The following is a 20,903-nucleotide window of genomic DNA, read 5'->3' as shown; positions in this document are numbered from 1 at the left end:
AATAACTTTAAAGTTTTTCCCTCTAGGTCTGTGTTTTAATACATTTTCTTAGAATAACTTTTGTCAATATTGCAGTTGTAACTGAGGTATTTTGGCATCATATTTGTAACTGCATATTAGAGCCACAGTCATTAATATCTATACTTGGTGTGTAGTGATCTTAATTCTCATTTACTTTAAACATTCTATTGATTCTCTTATGGCTGTCTAATTAGAAATCATACTACCTGAACTGTCTTTTCCTTTCCAATGGTTTTTTTCCTCTTATTTAGTTTCTTTTAATTTTTCACTGACTTTCCTGGTTTTGATACTATACTGTAGTTATGTAAGATGTTACCCATTGGGGGAACCTCCCTGCATATTTTTAAAAAAAACTTTGTTAATCTATAATTATTTAAAAATTAAAATAGGGACTTCCCTGGTGGTGCAGTCGTTAAGAATTCGCCTGCATATGCAGGGGACTTGGGTTCAATCCCTGGTCTGGGAAGACCCTACATGCCACGGAGCAACTAAGCCCACTTGCTGCAACTACTGAAGCCTGCATGCTCTAGGGCCCGCATGCCACAACTACTGAGCCCACGTGCTGCAACAACTGAAGCCCACGTGCCTAGAGCCTGTGCTCCGCAACAAGAGAAGCCACCGCAATGAGAAACCCGTGCACCTCAATGAAGAGTAGCCCTCACTCACCACAACTAGAGAAAGCCCACGTGCAGCAATGAAGACCCAACACAGCCAAAAAAAAAAAATTTTTTTAATTAAAAATAAAATTAAAATAACTTTTCATTAACTAAAAAACTCTCAGTGTTAAACAGTGGCCAAGGTAGATATCCTTTACCTCTGATTTTTAACAAAGGGTGGTTCTAGTTTCCTCATTCCCCATCTCGTTTCCTAAACAGGCTGCTATTTACTGAGATCTACATTACTGGCCCTGACTAAGTTTTTGGTTTTTTGTTTATTCATTTTTTAAAAATCAGACTGAATATTATTCTACTGAATACTGACTGTTTTATTGACTGATCTGCTAAAATAGGATCAAATTATTTTCTTAATAACTTTACTAATATTTACCAATAACTGACTCTCCTTATGTTCCTAGGATAAACCTTACTTGGTTGTAGAAGTTAATTTGTTTAACACGCTGCTGAATTCAGTTTTACTAGCATTCTCCTTAACACTTTTGCACATATATTCATAAGTAAAGATTGGTTTACAGCTTTTTCATGTGTGTGCTGTCCGGTATAAGTTACTAGAGATAAGCTAAGATTCATAAAATAAACCAGTTTACTTTCTGACTTTTTCCTATGTTCTCTCTCTTTTTTAAAAAAAATATTTATTTGGCTGTGCTGGGTCTTAGTTGCAGCACGCGGAATCTTCATCGCAGCATGCAGGCTCTTAGTTGTGGCATGTGGGATCTAATTCCCGGGATTGAACCTGGGCCCCCTGCATTGGGAGTGTGGAGTCTTAACCACTGGACCACCAGGGAAGTCCCTTTTTCCTATGTTCTGAACCCGGTGAGAAAGCATGAGAATTATTTCCTTGAAAGCTTAAAAATTTCAAGCAGAATAGATAACATGAAAGGAAAACTTCAATCTCAGAGACAGGGCTGTTAAGGCTCTTCTTGTCTCCCTTCAGTCCACAGAATGTAATATTTTCTTCTAGTATGTTTTTATATACTGCTTCTACTCTGTTCAATTTTCTCCACTAGGAATACCACTAATCATTTTTAGGTCGTATTTTTGTTCCTGGCCTTCCATATTTACCACTGTATTTCTCATTATTTTCCTCTTTCTGTTGTTTTCTTCTGCATTTTAAGAGTTTTTTACTTTTTACTCTCCACCACTAACTCGATTTTCTACAACATAAAATATTTTTCATCTACATGCTGAAATCCAAACTCAGTCAGCAATGTTCCCCTCTGCTTTCCTTAAAAGTTAAATGGCCTTTAACCAAGTAGCTGTTGGCAAGTAAGGGCAGGGGGCAACTTGTGCAATAAGCAACTTCTTGCCTGGCAATCTTCAGTTGTGCTTTTCAAAACAAACAGGCCTTAGTACAAACTCTAAATCCACATTCAGGGAAGCCATTTCACATTTTTGAGGCCCTGTTTCCACATCTGTGAAATAGATATACCATTACTTTCCTTGTAAAATTGTTTTAATGGAATTAAGAATAATGACATTATTTACCTTACAGGCTGGTTGACTTTGTACTACGTACTACATGAAGCACCTGACACGATCATAATGAGATGGATACCCTTATCACCCCTATTTTATTTATCTATTTATTTATTTATTTTTGGCTGCATTGGGTCTTTGTTGCTGCGCGCGGGCTTTCTCTAGTTGCAGTGAGTGGGGGCTACTCTTTGTTGCGGTGCGCGGGCTTCTCATTGCAGTGGCTTCTCTTGTTGTGCAGCACGGGCTCTAGGTGCGCGGGCTTCAGTAGCTGTGGCTGGCAGGCTCAGTAGTTGCAGTGTACGAGCTCTAGAACACAGGCTCAGTAGTCGTGGCGCAAGGGCTTAGTTGCTCTGCGGTATGTGGGATCCTCCCAGACCAGGGCTCGAACCCGTGTTCCCTGCATTGGCAGGAGGATTCTTAACCACTGCACCACCAGGGAAGCCCACCCCTATTTTATAGATGAGGAACTAAGACTCAGAAAAGTTGGGCAACTTGCCCAAGATCACATAGCTGGCAAGTAGTGATGCCAGGACATAAACCTAGACAGTCTGATCTCAGGAACTGCACAATATAAGAAGTGCTTATACTTGTTCTTTTTTAAAAGTGGCATAAAAGAGCAGAGTAAATTGTAGCCCATACTTTCAGTAATAAAGTGTACTGGGGAAGAGTTTTAACATTCCTTTTTCTAATTATCTATAGATTTCATTAATATGTGTGATATGAGTCCTACATTACCTAGGAAAATTCAGAGGCGCATATATTATTATATTATAAGCAGTCCCCTCAGACAGAACTCTAAATATATTCATGGGAAAACTGTCTTGGCGCTCATATTATAACCTACAGCATCATGGAATTTCATTTCCCTGTATGAAGGGTAAGGTTTTAAACAGTTTGTTTTTTAAAATTCCTTCTATCTTCATAAAAATGCTTTAGCTATCAGCAGCTGAATGTTAATATATGAATATATTTACTCATAAAAGTTTACAGAAATTACCTTCAATGCTTCTAAGGACAAAAATCCAAAGTGTGAAAGGAAAAGGCGTGCTGTTTGGAATTCCTGGGCAGGAGGTGGGGGCTTACAATCTGTAATCGGATCAGGAAAACTTCTCTTCTGCAATTCCTCCTCACTTTGTTGTTCAAGGTGTATTTCATAAGCAATCTGCTGGGCCATGCCATTCCTTAATTTTTCATGTCTCTCTTCTAACTGAAATAAACCGAACATTTCATTTTTTTGGAATTATCATACAAGTAATAGAATTAATCAAGTTTTAAATGAAAATAAAGCTACAAGCAACAAAATAAATGAAGATAATTTTCAGTGATCAACACTGAGTTTCAATTCAGTACAACCAAGAGCATACAATCAAGCAAATACGTTACAAGGTTAAAACAAATACCCAAAACATGTCCCTACAGCCTCAAAAATTGCTCCTTCATCTCCTTGCTGTAAGTGAAACCATTCTGTCTCTGCTTCCCTTCACATTGGCAAGAAAGGGGGCACAGTTGCTGCTCTCTGCCAGATCCCTGTCCATCTTCATCCTGCAGTGATCCCCTCATGTTTTGAAGTCCATAACCATAGCATTAGTTGCTATACTCTTGGAGTTACCTCTGCTTCCCTTCTGATCCATCCTATTTAAAATTCCATCCTCTTTGGTGAACAGCCTGGCTTATATTCCTACAACCTCCTCAACCTTCACAACTCTTGCCATCCATGGCACACTTTGTACCTCAGATGTGCTGTACTTTCAAGAGCTACAATCCTGAAATTCCTTTCCTACAGCTCACCCAAACTCCTACTCCCCCTTTACTATCACTGAGAGGCAAACAACCCCTCCCCGTATTTCCCCAAGCCATTAGCATCCTTCTGGCTTCATCTACCTCCCAACCAAAACTAAATCCCCAAATCTGACATCTTATACCCTCTTCTAAGCATATAACATGGCTGTGTTGTTCCTTATTCTTCCTTATTCACCCAGCCAATCTCCACACCATTCAAATTTTTTACTTATGCCTCTGGATACCAAGGACTTTTTTTTTTTTTTTTTTTTGCAGTATGCGGGCCTGTCACTGCTGTGGCCTCTCCCGCTGCGGAGCGCAGGCTCCAGACGCGCAGGCTCAGCGGCCACGGCTCACGGGCCCAGCCTTTCCGCGGCATGTAGGATCTTCCCAGACCGGGGCACAAACCCGTGTCCCCTGCATCAGCAGGCAGACGCTCAACCACTGCGCCACCAGGGAAGCCCTCGATACCAAGGACTTTTGGAGAAAGTCAGCAGAGTGCATTAAGTAACTTCACTACAGATGATGCTACTTAAACCTAGCTGGGCTGCCTGGCAATTTTGAGAATGATCTTTGCTTCCCCATTTCATTGCTAAGAACTAAGATTAAAATTTATATAAGCTGCTTTAATTTTCCTCCTTTCCACCTCTAAATGTCTCTGAACCTTCACTGACCCTCTCCTCTCCTGTCTTACCAGAAGTGTCCCTTTTCTAAACTCAATGACAGGTTCTTGACCCTACTGCCTCCAGGGCTTTACTCTGTTACTCATCATTTCCCCAGCCCACCTTACAGTGTTGGCAGGTGCAGACCCTTTTCCACTGGCTCCTTCCACCTCTAATTCTTCTTGAATTAAAAAAAAAGAAAGAAAAAGAAAAACCAGCCTTGCGTTTCCTTAGCTAAGGCTATGTCCTCACACTCTTTTTCACTCTGTACCCTTCCCTTTACTGCTAACAGTAACAGTGTAGTTTATATTCACTGCCTTTTCCTCTTTAACCATTCATTCCCCAGACCCTTACACTTTAATACTCCTTTGAACTTGCTCTCAAAGGTCACCAACATTTCATGACAAAATCCAGGGGCCTCTTCTTAGTGCTCCTTCTCCTTGATCTCTCTAGCATTGGAAACTGCAGGCAGCCTCCATTCCTAACCTTATATTCTCTCATGCCCTGACATACCTGTCTTCCATTTCTTAAAATTCTTCTCTCTTGACCTAAGTGACCAATTACTTAATCTATTTAAGTATCTAAATTAATCTAAAACCAAATAAATTTTTCCCATTTTCCCAAACCTGTTCTCTTCCTAATGTCTATATTTCTATAAATGGCACTGTTATCTTTGTCACTCAAGCCTGAAATCTAAAGTTCTTTGGCTCTTTTCCTTCCCTTGTCAATCCAAGACTGTCTGGATCTACCTCTACAAGACAGGCCATATATTTAAACTTCCACTATCAATGAGGTAGTCCTTCCCATCCCCTGCCTAGATTGTCATAACTGTCTCTGAATTGGGCTCCCTTCTCCAAATATCCTCCACTAGGGTCTGATCATATCAGAACACTACTGAAACCACAGACCAGCCCAGGCAGCCCAGTGCCACCTCTCTATAAGATATGTCCAGTTTCTTTCAATCAGCCACAATCTATATTTGTCTTACTACATGGTAACCTCCTGGATGACAAATACCCAGGTCACCTTATGAATCACCCCCAGGAATACCAAAGAAAGGCAGTGTCTTGACCACAGAAGTTGTTGAAGAATGTTAATAGTCATTCTCTTAACAACAGCTGATAATAATTTATCTTACTTCTTCAGTAACAATTTCATGCAAATCTGGAATGCTCAGATCTGCTTTCACAAAAGGAATCTTGTCCACCTCTTCAGGAAATGGTCGATGTTTCACAGTATATTTAAATCCAACATCATTTTTAGGAACTGGACGAGGTTCAGGCACAAAAAGCTGTTAAAATAAAACAAATAACATTATGTTTATTACATTTGGGTGCCATCTGAAATGACATGTATTTCCCTGGTCTCTTAGAAGCCTGTGTTTCCCTAGGACTGCATAACACAGAAATTCAGTAAGAATCTGCAAATACTACTGCTAATGGTAAAGGTACCAATGTACTCTTTTATTTTTATAAAAATGTTCATCAACTTATGAGAGATTTTTGTGCCTGATAAATGGGTTACAGACCTCCACTGCACCAGGCCTGAATCTTCCATATTCAGTGGTAAGCCAATAGGTAAGGTATTTCAGAGCTTAAGGCTCAAACTTCCTTCTTCCCTAAGGGCTCTCAAATCATTCCATATAATAAAGTACAAGTTTACATCCACTGGGCATCTCTAGATGATGATGTGGGTTCGATAATTAGAACCTCAGCATGGCTTAAGTGAAAAGATATGGCACCGAATCTAGGTCTTCAAGGCGCCAAATCCCTGCTTTAATATATATTAGTTGTGTGACTTCCGTTTTCACACCTGAAAAATGGAAATAATCCACCACAAGACTGTCATAAGGATTAAACAAAAAGATATATGGCACATATTAAACTACCACACAGTTTTAGTGCCTTTCCTGATCTCCTTCTTCCTCAGTCTTTAATGGCATTCAGTGGCTTATTCAGTGCTCTGCTGACAGAATGTGACTGGCGCGACGCCACCAGGAGCAAATAGGGGTGTGCTCCTCACAGCAAACACATCTCATCTAACAGAGACATATGGAATGTTCAATTGTTTTAGGCATTTGCTCCAATTTTGTGAGCGTCTCTCTTAAATGCTGGTAAAATTTTATTAAGTTATGTTTTAAAGAATTTTTAGTAACATAAGTAAAAGCTTACAGTGTGATAAGTGAAAAGAGCAGTATATACAAAAATGACTAAAATTCTATTTAAGTGTTATGTACAGAAAGGAACAAAAAGACTGGAAGGAAACCCACTAAAATATTAACAGTGGCTATCTACTTCTGGAGAGTAAGAGTACAGGTGATTTAAAATTTCTTCTTTATTATCTGAATTTTCCAACTTTCTCCCGTAAGCAAATTTTATTCACATGATTACAACTGTTATAAAGAAAATAAACTGTGCCACCCCAAAGAAAGATTTCATTAAATTATATAGCACATTAAAAAATTATAGAGCATATTACCAATTATACAGTTATATGAAACAATTTGAAACTAAGTACTGTTGCCAGAGACATCAACGCTCTGGCAAAATTTTTTTCATAATGGCATGTACCTAAATTTTATTATTTTAAACACTGCATGGAAAAAATTCGGTCCACTGTTCAGAACAGTAGTTCTTAATCATAAGTGGATGTCAGAGTCACTCGGAAAGCTTTCTGAAAATACACCTGCCTTGAAGACGTCTTTAAAGAGTATTTCAGTGGACCTGGAATTCTAGGCTCCTAAGATGATTCTGATGTGAACTCACTGACTGAGAATCTGGCTAGGATCAAAAATATTTATCTGTGATTTTTGTTGTAATATTATTTAACCTTTAAATCACAACACACACAAACACGTGCACACACACACTCACTCCTAGTCACTTCCCTGTAACTTCTGATGGATACCTTCTGATTTGCTTTTGCTCCTCTGGGTAAAAGGCAAAGTTGTTGTGCCCAAGCAAGTCTTCCAGACATTCCCCGGACCAGCACAGTGACAGAGGGGAAAAAATCATCTAGAATAAAATGTTGGTGGAAAAGTTTTTATTTCTGACAACATATAAAATACACCTCTAATAATCAAAGCCCTAGCATAGTGCTTCCCTAACGTTTATCCTTTGTGAACCATCTCTGTGGATTCTGCCATATTCAAGTACCGCTATTACTATTTAAATTTAAACTTAAAATTTTTGAAGGAAATGATGTATTTCTACCTTAAAAGGAAAATCATGAATTTTGGTGTGCTAATTATATATTTTTATTTTTTTTTTTATTTTTATTTTAAAATAATGTTCACCGATGTATCAACCAACACCATCTCACATACCTCCAGCAATACACATACACATTTTTGGGTAACACTATCCTAGCAAATACTCTTAACTTTCAGTGTTGGGAATGACCTAAATGCAGAAGACAGGCTGGGTGCTTGCGGTGCTGATGCTACATTCACCCATGCCTTTGTGCACCACGGCCCACCACAGGCAGGCACTGTTTCATCCCAACACAAGTTCAGGGGCAGGAAGAAGGGAGGTAAAGAACTCAGGATGGACTTCCTGAGTACCCAGATCCCTCTTCCTATTCCCTCCCTTCTTTTGTCTCTGGTGTAGGAGTCAAACTTGTTCAAACTTCTCTCTCTTACTTCTGTTATTAACAATGAACCATTGTTCATAGTTAATGGTTCAATGAACCATACAATGAACCATTAAAATATCCTTGTACTTCTATAAAATCCCAATTGTTTACATTTTTGGTAGAATTCCAATGCAATGAAATTGCTTAGAATGAGAGTAATGGAGTCCTAAAAAATCTGGAAAAGGGTTGACATTTACCCCTCAGGCCAGGAAACCTGGAGAGGATACTGGGATTTTATAGCCTCTTTAGCAGGTGGCTTGGGAGTGGGAAACTGGAGGAATCATGAATAATTGGCACAAACCAGGGAAGAAAGTCAAGCAACACCCAGGTCTAAGGTAGAGAAGGATGAGGTGCCTTAAGAAGGAAAGACTTGGGACCAGTGCTTCTGGAGTTGGGCAACGATTAAAGGCCCCATCCACTTCATATTAAAGTCACTGTATCTTACCACAAGAGGAAGGAAAGCTGTGATGGTATTCACTCGTCCCTGAACTACTGGGAAACGTCTCATTTCATTTTAGGGGTTTATGAGATCCTACCTATATATACTCAACAGAATTTGCATGGGACTCTAAGATCCTTTTCACGTTTGCAAAAGTAAGAAGGTAAGTCTTTAATCACTGAGGAAATCCTATCACTGTGGGGCAACAATAACAAAGAGACAGTATGAGGTTCAGAAAATTTGGACTCTAGTCCTGGTCATACCATGAACTTCTCAAGTAACCCTGGACAAGTCACATACCCTCTCTGAGCCCCAGTTTCTTAACCTGTAAATGAGGGAATTGCACACTAGGTGATTCCTTGTATGCCCAACGATTCTGTAACCTTCACTTTACTTTACCTTCCCAGCAATAAGGGTCTCTCTAAGAACATGCTTCCTTTACATACTGGCTGATTCCAATTACCATCAGAAAAAAATGTACTCTGAGCAGTCTGCGTTGCAGTGGTAATCACACACCTTGAGATGGTTTATAATTGGGGGAAAGAGGGGAAGAAAACAGTGCATGTTATGTCAATGGAAAATCACTGAAGAATTTTCAGGAGGGCACTGGCATGGTCAGATCTGCATTTGAGGATGAATGCAATGGTGGCAGCAAGTAGGATGGAGGTAACGGTAACAAATTTTGGAACTGGAAGGAGGAAGAATCAGATCAGGTAGGAAGCAATAATCCAGATAAGAAATAATAAAGTCCTGCATTTGGCTGTACTGGGAGGAATGCAGAGAAAAGAAGATTCCAAAGTCACTAGCAGGGTAGAAACTTGGAAACCAACTACATAAGGGAGTAACAAACAGGAAGGAGAAGGCAAAGATGACTCCTCCAATTCCCAGCCTGTTTGGGTGGCACCAATAACTGAAAAAGAACAATGTGGAGTGAAGGGCGGGAAAGGAGAGGGGCAGGATCCAAAGTTCAAGAAGGACGAAAGAGTAATAATGATTTTTATACACAGTAAACAACAGAAATATCCCACTAAACTTTTTATAAAATTATGGAGCTCTTTTCTAATAGATATAAAGGGCCTCTAAAAGATTCTATTTAATATGTATATTGCATTTTCTGACCCTCTATTTTTTAGCTGCTATTATCTCATCAGCTAGAAGGCTTTCTGACAAATGCAAAATTACTTAGAATTTGCAGTCTTTCCTTCCCCGATCCTGGAAACAGCTTGCTAATACTGATGAACATGTTGATTTACCAATGGAAAAAGCCCAAAGTGCTGAAACTTACTCTGTTCATTTCCAAGAGGTTGCTCCAGCATTGCCAGGATGACACTGTTATCCAAGACAAAGTACCGGAAACTATGCTTGTTTATGGTTGGCAGTCTGGAGTATTTAATCAAAGTGGTCTCATTCACCAGACTACAAGGAGAGGCAGGACCACTGGGTGAAGGAAATGCGCCAAGCAACTGCATAATACTACGGAGAATGCAAAAGATAACAGTTAATCCCCAAAGGGAAATCTTAAATTCACCTCATGCATCAATCTGTCCTTCTGTTCTTTTGGATTTATCTGACCACAGCCATGCTTCCTCTTTGAGAGTCAGATTTACTCCCTGTGGCAGATGCTGTGGTGTGCTGTCCAGATTTCCCTCTCCAAGACGGAAAGACCCAGTCGCCCAGATGCAGGGAGATGGTGGCCATAGCTTTCAGCTGAGTCCTGGAGAGGCCAATGAGAACCACTTCACTCAAGATCACAGCTTCCTCCTGGGGAAGTTCTCGTCCAATGAACTGTTAATGCAGGGGTATAAAGTCCCAGGCCCCCGGCCCCAACATGAGAGACTCCTGAAGGGCCAGCCCAGCTCCAGAGCTCTTCGTTGCAAATGCATCACAGTTTATGTCTTCCCTCTGCTCAATCCTACTTCCTTCATTCCCTCACAAGGGTTGATCCTGAGAGCACTTTCCGATAAACTTCCTGCAAGCAAATTTCTCTCTCTTGAAGTCTGCTACCCAGGGAACCTGACTAATCATACTTCCAAATCATGAAGCTCCTAAATATACATTTTTAAAAATGTGTGTGCTCCAGGTTTCAGGATAATGCTAAAGCATTCTAGACCTAGAAAAGGATCCAAAGATCAGCCAAGACCCCTCAATTTTTCAGACGGGGAAACTCAGGCTCACAAGAGATAAGTGATCATCAAGAGACCAGAAAACAGGGCCTACTGCCTTCTCACTGTGTGGCCATGAATAGATACCGTCATTTTACAGATAAGGAACTTGATGCACTAGTAGTTAACATCTCACAGAACCATTGTAATTATTAAATGAGAACATATATGAAAAAATGCTTTATAAACTGGAATTCAACTGATCAAGTCTTACCGTTCTGAAATGTTTATATCCACAGAGATTTCTGCATACCTTCAATGCATAATAGTAATAACTTACATATACCACTTACCATGTGCCAGGCACTGGGTCTAAGCACTTTACACATTTTATTTAGTTATCATAACAACCCTATGAGATAGCTACCATTATTATTCCCATTTTATAATTAAGAAACTGAAACACAGAAAGAATCTTAAGAAAACTTAAAGATTTTACCTTGTGGTCCTAATATCACCTGATCCTTCATACGTAACTCATTTGAAAATTAGTATTCCCCAACACCATTGCAATCCTCTCCCTTTCTCTTTCATTCTAATGCTTGAACCCAAATCTCTCTGATAATAGAAGGCAACACTGCTCAACAGATACTTTCCTTCCATTTTCTCTCCTCCTAGGAGGAGGACTATCTAAGAATTTCAAGGACCAGGAGAACTTCATGATGAGTTCAGGCCTAAGAATTTACGAAAAACCAAGAGACAAGTAATGGGAAAATGTGGGCTTTCTAACATGGGACAGAGATGGTTGTCACAAAGCATATGGACCATGTGAGCTTATGTTCCATGCAAGATTCTAAGACATTATCAAATAGGTTGCTGGCAAGGGTACACGTCACACCAGCCTAACCACATTTTCTCTTCTTGATGATTACTAGACTGGAAAGGCAGAGAAATATCTCTGAAATCAAGACATGCAAGTATTTGGCAGTGTATCATTATAAACTTACAGACAAGATTTAAAAACCTCTGTGAACCTGAAGGGAAACCTCTTATCATGTGCTTTGTGAGTCTTTCTCTGTTCAATATATATATATTTTTAAAGAACTAACCATTCATTTATTTTTTTGGCCACGCTGTGCAGCACGCGGGATCTTCCCCGACCGACCAGGGATAGAACCTGTGCCCCCTGCAATGGAAGCGGAGTCTTAACCACTGGACCACCAGGGAAGACCCTGTTCAATATTTTTATCGGTATCTTTTTTTTTTTTTTTTTGCAGTACACAGGCCTCTCACTGTTGGGGCCTCTCCCATTGCGGAGCACAGGCTCCGGACGCGCAGGCTCAGCGGCCATGGCTCACGGGCCTAGCCGCTCCGCGGCATGTGGGATCTTCCCGGACGGGGGCAAAAACCCGTGTGCCCTGCATCGGCAGGCGGACTCTCAACCACTGCGCCACCAGGGAAAACCCTATCAGCATCTTTGATTAGGACACACAGGGCAGGCTCATTAAATCTGCAGTTGGGGACTTCCCTGGTGGCACAGTGGCTAAGAATCCGCATGCCAATGCAGGGGACACGGGTTCGAGCCCTGGTCCAGGAAGGTCCCACATGCCGCGGAGCAACTAAGCCCGTGCGCCACAACTACTGAGCCTGTGCTCTAGAGCCCACAAGCCACAACTACTGAGCCTGCTGGCCTAGAGCCCATGCTCTGCAACAAGAGAAGCCACCGCAATGAGAAGCCTGCACACCACAATGAAGAGTAGCCCCTGCTCGCTGCAACTGAAAGAAAGCCCGCACACAGTAACAAAGACCGAACACAGCCAAAAATAAATAATAAATAAATTTTAAAATAATAAATAAATAAATCTGCAGTTGATCAAAAGTTGAGCTGCAGAGTTAATATATCAGAGTAAGAATTGAGATCCAAAAGAATCTTAAAAGATTAATAATAATGAGGTAAATCTCACATAAAGAAATTTCAAGTTTAAATGTAAAATTCTGTACATTACATCCAAATACCACCCCCCAAAAATAAGTACAGGATGAGAAAGACAAAAGGTAAATGCGTTAAAAAAAAAAAAGGCTCTAAGATTTTAGTTGACTTAGTACAAATCACCAGGTTCTCAAAAACCCAATGCAGTCTCTAAGTACACTTTAATGAAAATATAATATTCTACAATTTAAAGGTCATTGACCTTTAAAGAGGTACACAGACAAACCTGCACCATTGAAAGGAAAAAAGACGAGGATGATAAAGGTACTCTAAATCCCTGTCATATGAAAAACAGTTGAAGGTACTGGCAGAAATGAATTAGAAAGAACCTGAGCATTGTCTTCAGACACCACCACTCCTCGGAAAAAAGGGTTTCATTATTAAAAGTCTGAATCAGAAACAATGGGTAGAAGTTAAAGTGGGAGAGACTTCAGCTCAGTGTAAACATCAAGTTTTTAACAATTAAAATGAAATGGGCAGGGCTTCCCTGGTGGCGCAGTGGTTGAGAGTCCGCCTGCCGATGCAGGGGACACGGGTTCGTGCCCCGGTCCTGGAGGATCCCACATGCCGCGGAGCGGCTGGGCCCATGAGCCATGGCCGCTGAGCCTGCGTGTCCGGAGCCTGTGCTCCGCAACGGGAGAGGCCACAACAGTGAGAGGCCTGCGTACCGCAAAAAAACAAAAAAAAACAAAAAAAACAAAAAAAAAATGAAATGGGCAAACTTGAGGGTTAAAGTACCCCCAAATTAGAGGCCAAATAACTTGGTAAATAAGTCTTAAAGGTGACTAAGCAGAGGGGCCACTAAAATGTCTTCCAAGAGTCCTAATGTATATTATACAACAAGGGAAAAAACACCAACCAGCTGATCTGCATTCCGTAACTATCTCCTGTGTGCTCAGCACTGTGAGGGGTGTGAAGAGGGAAATGTGGCCTTTACCCAGGTTGGGGAGGTAACACTAGCATGTTATCAAATATAACCAGGTGTGATCGTGACACTGTAGAATTCATGCAGTGTGGTAAGGTCAGACTAATTGAGCACAGAGGTGTGGAAAAGAAGCAGAATGACCAAAGAAGGTCCATGGAAGTAGTGGATATGATGTGAGCACCAAACAATGGAGGATGTGGCCAAGAGGAGAAGAGGGAAGTCCTGAAACCCAGGGGAAGTATATAGACAGGTATGAACATGTACACTTCACGGCCACAAGTGGCCTGCCAGCTGTGGCAGAAGGGATGTGCTGGGAAAGATCAGACAGTTTGAGTGGGGACTCAAGGAGGGCCTTGAAAACGAGACCAAAAATTTCACACCATATGGCAGTAAACAGCCATCTATTCAGTTTTCAATCACTCAAGCAACAGAATAAGCACAGTACCTAAGATGATGAGTTCAGCAACAGAATGCAAAATGAAAAGTGTGAGAGACTGAAAACAGAGAAATCAGGCAAGAAGTGATAAGGGCCTGGACTGGGAATGCTATCTGAGGTCAGAACAAATGGAGGAAATACTTTCAAAGGTAAAGTCTATTGGACTCAGTCACTGGCTTCATATGGGGAATAACAGATAAAGCAGAGATAAATCAGAAAATGAGTCAAAGTTTTGTGTTTGCATAACTGGAAAACAGCAATGATACTGACATAAAGCTGTAATTGTGAGGGAACAGAGAAAATGTGATTTGGATATGTTTCATGATGACTCTTCAGGGCCCTCTTCAAGACTTAAAACTAAAGATGCCTTTTGTAGAGTTGCCAGCAGAGATAAGACAGATGAGCCACCTCGATAACTACTGGCTAGTTCTGGAAGCATCCCAGGACTCTCTACTTATTCCGAGCTCATATCCAATCCTCACTGCCAATCATATTCTCAATGGAATGTCCCATCCAGCCTAGGATGGAGCAAACTTATTTTTATATAATGCAGAGTCCCAGTGAGAAATGTCCTTCCCCCTTTCTCCATATCCCTTACTCTTCAAGGTACACACATCAAGTCTTAGTTTTTTAATAATGCTTTTAAGTCCACCCCAGCCCACACAGGTCTTCTCTCTGGACTTTTATTATTTCTAGTACTCAATTGCATTTTTCTAATTTTCTAGCTATTAGCCAAACCCCCACAAAGTCAATGAAAGCCCATCATTAGCATAGTGAGCAGGACTGAACTAAAGCAAGTGCGCTTCTAAAACTTCATGGAATGACCTAAGCCCATGAGGAACTGAAATAAACCCAACTTTATTGTGCATACTTTAGTGTGAAGCTTTCAACAGGTCACAGAACTCATAAAAGATGCTGGGATCTTGGTAAGGGCTGATTTACATACAAATCTACAAGCTGTCTTACCTACCACTTTACTAAGAAGACCAAGATGAGCCAACCCAGACTGACTTGACATTCCTCCTTCCTGTTTCTATGTTGTTCTGGGGTCTCATCTACATTTACCCTTTCATAAGCCTCATCTTTCCATCTGTACCAATTCCACCTAATCTTCTCCACCTACCTCTTCCTTTCAGTTGATAAACTGCCTTTCTTCCCTCTTTCTACTCTGCTCACTAACTGGCCAAACACACTCTTTCAATTCTAATACTTTTTCAAGATACCAACCTGTCTCTGTCCCTTCACAGCCAAATTGCTTGACATAGGAGTCTTCTCTTGCTGCCTAACCACCCTGCAATCTGACTTGTAGCTCAAACTTTATCCATTCTCTAAGAGTCAGGTCAATGTCCTTTTCCTTAGGAATCTTATTTTGATTTCCCCGAATCTGGAAGTATTCATTTCCTCCTTCCAACACCCCAGCATTTTATTTGTACCTCGTCTCTTGGAGCATTTAATCTAACTAGCATTATAGATATTTGTGTTCACATCTTATCTTCCCTACTGGACAAGAAGCTCTTTGAGGGCGATAACTGAATCTGATTTATCTTTACATCCTATTACCAGTTCATAAGAGGAAGTTTATAAATCTTGCTGAATGAACCTATAACGTAATATAAATGGTATAGCAGAGAATACAAACCACTGAGCTGGCAAGTAGGAGACCTAATGGTGTGACCCAGACATACCCTGTCTCTGGACTCAGCCATCAAAATGAGGGGATGGGTAAGGGTCTCCAAGATCCTTTCCAGCTCTAAAATGATATGACTTGAATTAACTGACAACCAGCATAGAGAAACAAGGACCCAAACTCTCAGCCCCAAGTTCCTGGTTTCCTTTGGTCCAAAAAACAAGACATTTCCTTTTCCATTTTATTTCTGGAGAAACAGTATCCTAAATGGGGTTGTGTCACCTAATGCTGAACAACTGGGGAGGAGATGAAACAACACAGGATCACATCTAATCCCATCTAACTCTTAGGCACAATCCCTGTGCAGTCACTTTCATACCATGTTAGGGTGGCTTCAGCAGCATCCTTTACCCTCATAGATGCAGGGTTTGGCTCCTTATCTCCTTTGTACTTGACCTCTTGCTCACTGTTCTTGGACTTGCTTCCTGAAATACCCAGTTCCACAATCTCTAGCACTTCCTTAAGACAGTCCTAGAAAAAGGAAAAGCAGATTAGCTTTTGTAATACACCTATCTTATGAGACGACAAGGAAATACATGAAAGTGTCAATATGGGTGTGTTTTGGTGGTGGGACTCTAATTTCTCATTTTCTTGAATAGGTATATATTAACTTCAAAATAATTTAATAAAATAAACTTGTCCCCCCCCCCAATTTTTCTTTAAAGAACTAAATTTGAGTGTTAAGAGATTTAGATAATAAGTAATGATAAATTCAATTCAATTTTTTCAGTCACAATTCTTATAAAATTACCATGGACTGTAAATCGTGAAAGGCTGAGTGAAAGAGATGTAACAGTAATTCAGTTAAACCTAGACAGTGTAAAATATGTTACATTATCCAAAGGGAAGCTCATAGGTTACTGACATTTTAAAGCAATTTCTGGTATGATAACTTTACAAGTCATCATGAAAATGACTAAGAGTTAATCAACAGTATTATTTTTTAAAAACTATATAAAGCTCTCTATAATTTTCCAATAAACCTGGTATCTCTTCTTTTATTTACACTGTGAATTCTTTGTAACTGTCTGCCTTCCCATAAGAAAAGTATTACATGGAACAATGGTAGAGAAAGCAGCCTAGATATCTGTGTCTACTTGAAAAGAAAGAACCATGTGTGAAATGAAATTTTTATATACAAGCAACCTTTATGAACAAGCAGTGCTCTAGGTTTGCAGCCTGGCTATCAACTGCCCTTCTTGGTTTGATGACAGGTGACCAAAGTACCTACTGGCCATCTCTTGACAGTTCACAGATAAATTATTCAAAGGTCCGTCTTTGAAAAGAACTTCTCTATGGGTTAATTTGCAACCAAATACATTTGACCCTTGAACAACATGGGGGTTAGAGGCACTGACCCTCAGTTCAGTCGAAAATCCACATGTATAGTCAGCCATATCCATATATGCGGTTCCTCCTTAACCACAGTTCCACATTCACGGGTTCAACCAATCAGGAATCATGTAATAGTGTAGTATTTACTATTTTAAAAATTTGCATATAAGTGGACTCACACAGTTCAACTCCATATTGTTCAAGGGTCAACTGTATAAGTACAATGACAGTTTTCGAATTATGCTCACTAGGACAAGTGTTTTCCTGAAATATAACAAGTATATTCAGTTTAAAGTATGCAATGTTGTATTTAAATTTAGATATTCTCTTTCAAAAGATATTTTCCCAACATACATTTTTGTTTCTCTTTACTGGTTTAAGATCTAGTAGACTAACCTTTTCATCAAGCATATCAGGGTGCTCTGTCAGCCAGACACAGAGACACTGAAAAGCTGCCACTATCATGGAGTGAAGATCCCGGGAGTGAAGAGGAGCTGGCCGACTACACTGGTACACAATGTAGCTGCACACGGAACTGATGGCTCGCTTCCGGTCACCTGAGTCAACCATCACCTTCACCTGAGCGTATTCGTACGGTGAACACAGTTAGCCAGGAACCACTGAACCAATGTCAAATCCTCAACACTGAGGCCCAGCCTTTCTGAGAATATGACACACCACAGGAAGCCTTGCTTTTTAAAGTATTATTTATATAGAAGAACATAACATTTCAGATGTATTATCATATACTACTCTATAAAAACAGAGGGCATTTTTCAAACCCTAAAACAGTATTTCACATTAGCATACTTTTTCATGCTCTAAAACCTAAACTCCTGGGGTGCAGCTACTCATCACTGCCACAAATCAAAAGAATAGCTGGCAATGGAACACGTGCACATTTTTTAAGCCCCCTAACCCAACCCCACAGCAATGCTCTATGGGCTACAAAGTTCTGTTCAGCTGCCCAGAGGTATAATTAACATATAGTAAACGACATATATTTAAAGTGTAAAATTTGATAAACTGTAGCCTAAGTACACACCTGTGAACTATCACAAGAATCAAGACGGTGGACATGCTCATCACCCCTCAAAATCTCATGCACCCCTGTAATCCCTCCTCTCACTCCTTTCTGCCCCCTCCCTAGGTTACTGCTGATTTGCTGTCACTATAGGTTAACTCGCATTTTCTAGAGTTCTATACAAATAAAGTCATAGAGTACTGCACTATTTGGTGGGGGTCGGGGGGAGAGTCTGGCTTCTTTTACTCAGCACAATTATTTATCCATATTTTTGTGTATATCAGTTGTTCATTCCTTTTTATTGCTGAGTAGTATTCCATTATATGGATTATACCACAATTAATTTATACAGTCACCTGTTGCATGTGGATTGTCTCCAGCTTCTGAATATTACAAATAAAGCTGCTAAAAACATTCATGTACAAGTCTTTGTACACGTATATACTCTCTTATTTTCTAGGAGTGGACTGACTGAATCATATGATAGATGCATGTTTAGTTTTTTAAGGACCTGCCGAGCTGTTTTCTAAAATGGTTGCACCATTTAACATTCCCTTCAACAGTATATGAGAGCTCTAATTCTTCTACATCATCACCAAACATTTGGTATGGTCAGTCTTTTAAATTTTAACCATTCTAAAAGGTATGGAGTGGTATCTCACTGTGATTTTAATTGCATTTCCCCAATAAGTAATGATAATGAGCATCTTTTCATGTGCTTATTTGCCATCAGTATATCTTCTTTGGTAAAATAGCTGTCCAATCTTTTGCCCATTTTAAAACTGGGTTGTTTGTTGTATTATTGAGGGCTTTTGCTGTCATTGTTATACTGTCTTTTTAAAAGACTGTATTAAAGGTCTTTACAAAGCAACATCCAGACTCCAGATGCAGGTGCCAAGAAGACCATGTTATGCAGTGGGGACTGGCTCGAGCATGGCAGGTAGCTCTGGCTTCCTATCCTTCTGTCCCAAGATGGAAATGATGGATAACATCTCATCCTTAGAGTCCACAATGTTCATGTGGTCAGAAAGGGGCTTCTTAGGGCCAGTCTTACCATTTGGATCCCAGGACAAGATGATCTTCACTCTGATGCCCAGCACAACACTGACACACAGGGGTATCAATATAGTAGTTAATGGGGTCTCCACTGTGGATCATCACACCATCCAGAAACTTCATGGATTCAGCCCTCTGTCCTTGGAGTTTCCCTGACATCCATGACCCTGTAGCCCTTGGCCCCCCTCTCCATGATGAACTGCAGCACCCCACAGCAGGCTCTCTGCAGAGCAAGCCCTCCTAGCAGTTTGTAATGCAGAGATTCTGTCTGGGCAATGGCACACAGACCTCGTGTGGCCACCTTTTCAGCACAAAGCTCTACGTAGCTCTCAGGGAATCCACACTTCTTCTGAACTACATCAGTCAATTCCTGGATTCTTCTCACCAAGAACATTCTGCTCCTGAAGGCCAAGGTAATGATTTCTGTCCTGGTTGGTATAATTCAGACCTCAATTCCAGAGCAGTCATCTTCAGCCAGCCTCTGAGTGAGGAACTCATTCAGTTTAATTCTGAAAAAGCCATCAACAACAAACGTCCTCTTCTTGGAAATTTTCACCACCATATTACTACTGCACACCACCAAAACGAAAGGCTATTACTGAGTTTTGAGCATTCTTTATATGATCTGGATACAGGTCCCTCACCACATACATACTCTGTAAAGATTTTCTCCCAATCTGTGACTTGTCATCTCATTTTCTTAACAGTACTTTTTGAAGAATGGTAGTTTTTAATTTTAATGAAGTCCAATTTAATAGTCTGTTCCTCTATGGTATAATATCTAAGAAATCTCTGTATAACCCAGATCTCTGTACAACCAATAAAGATTTTTCTCCCATTATTTCTTCTAGAAGTTTAGAGTTTTGGTTCTATATTTAGGTCTACAATCCATTTTGAGGTAATTTTTGTACATAGTACAAAGTATGAATCAAAGTTCTTTTTTTTTTTTTTTGATATATGAATACCTGATTGTTCCAGCACCATTTGTTGAAAAGACTATCCTTTCTCCTTTGAATTATCATGGCACCTTTGTCAAAAATCAGATGTCCATACATGTGTGGATCTATTTCTGGACTCCCTATATACTACGCTGTTGATCTAGCTGTCTAACCCTATACCAATACCAGACTGTTTTGATTACCATAGCTTTATACAGCAAGTCTTGAAATCACGCAGTGTTAGCCCTTTATAGTTCGTTAGGTCCAGAGAGCACTCCATCTAGGACTAATTACTCCTTACCACTGCAAGTGTACTGAAGGTCACAGGCAACAGTACCTTGCTCTCAAAGACAGTGTGGTCCTGCATGTCTCACAAATGGCTATTCTTACCTTCTGCATTAATACTGCTCCTCACAAAACTATGGCCATTTCATCTATCCTTGAGAATCTCTGAGGTAAAGGTAAGCTCTAAGTGGTGGTGACTTGCCTATTTTGTCTCTCATGACTTAGGTACGTCACAGCCTCTGTTTACCTGTCCCCTCATCTGTAAAACGAGGGCTTAAATTTTATCTCAGACAATATCACCTTATGTGTGTACATCACCTTTGTGTTTACAAAGTGTTCTATATATTTCATTTCATTTCATCCTCACATCACCAAGTGTTATACAAGTATATATATATATATATATATATATATATATATGTATATATATATATACGT

The 20,903-nt window shown here is 40.1% G+C and overlaps 1 protein-coding gene and 1 pseudogene across 3 annotated transcripts in view; both read right to left on the bottom strand.

Annotated features, from left to right (window-relative positions):
* The window catches only part of RALGAPB (Ral GTPase activating protein non-catalytic subunit beta), a 94,087-nt gene that overhangs the window by 18,002 nt on the left and 55,182 nt on the right, over nucleotides 1–20,903 (bottom strand). For all 3 annotated transcript variants that reach the window (XM_024742897.1, XM_024742896.1, XM_024742898.1), the window contains 6 exons: nucleotides 17,559–17,741; nucleotides 16,147–16,298; nucleotides 9,973–10,160; nucleotides 7,523–7,629; nucleotides 5,754–5,906; nucleotides 3,172–3,381 (listed from right to left, as the gene is read on the bottom strand). In XM_024742897.1, coding sequence (XP_024598665.1) covers nucleotides 3,172–3,381; nucleotides 5,754–5,906; nucleotides 7,523–7,629; nucleotides 9,973–10,160; nucleotides 16,147–16,298; nucleotides 17,559–17,741 — 993 coding nt within the window. The remainder of the gene's footprint in view (nucleotides 1–3,171; nucleotides 3,382–5,753; nucleotides 5,907–7,522; nucleotides 7,630–9,972; nucleotides 10,161–16,146; nucleotides 16,299–17,558; nucleotides 17,742–20,903) is intronic.
* Nucleotides 18,997–20,057, bottom strand: LOC112398395 (40S ribosomal protein S3 pseudogene; annotated as a pseudogene).

The sequence above is a fragment of the Neophocaena asiaeorientalis genome, unplaced genomic scaffold (assembly GCF_003031525.2).
Source record: "Neophocaena asiaeorientalis asiaeorientalis breed wild unplaced genomic scaffold, Neophocaena_asiaeorientalis_V1.1 scaffold82, whole genome shotgun sequence".
NCBI classification, from domain to species: domain Eukaryota; kingdom Metazoa; phylum Chordata; class Mammalia; order Artiodactyla; family Phocoenidae; genus Neophocaena; species Neophocaena asiaeorientalis.
Note: the sequence above shows the minus strand (reverse complement) of the source record. Positions and strands in the feature narration are given on the sequence as shown.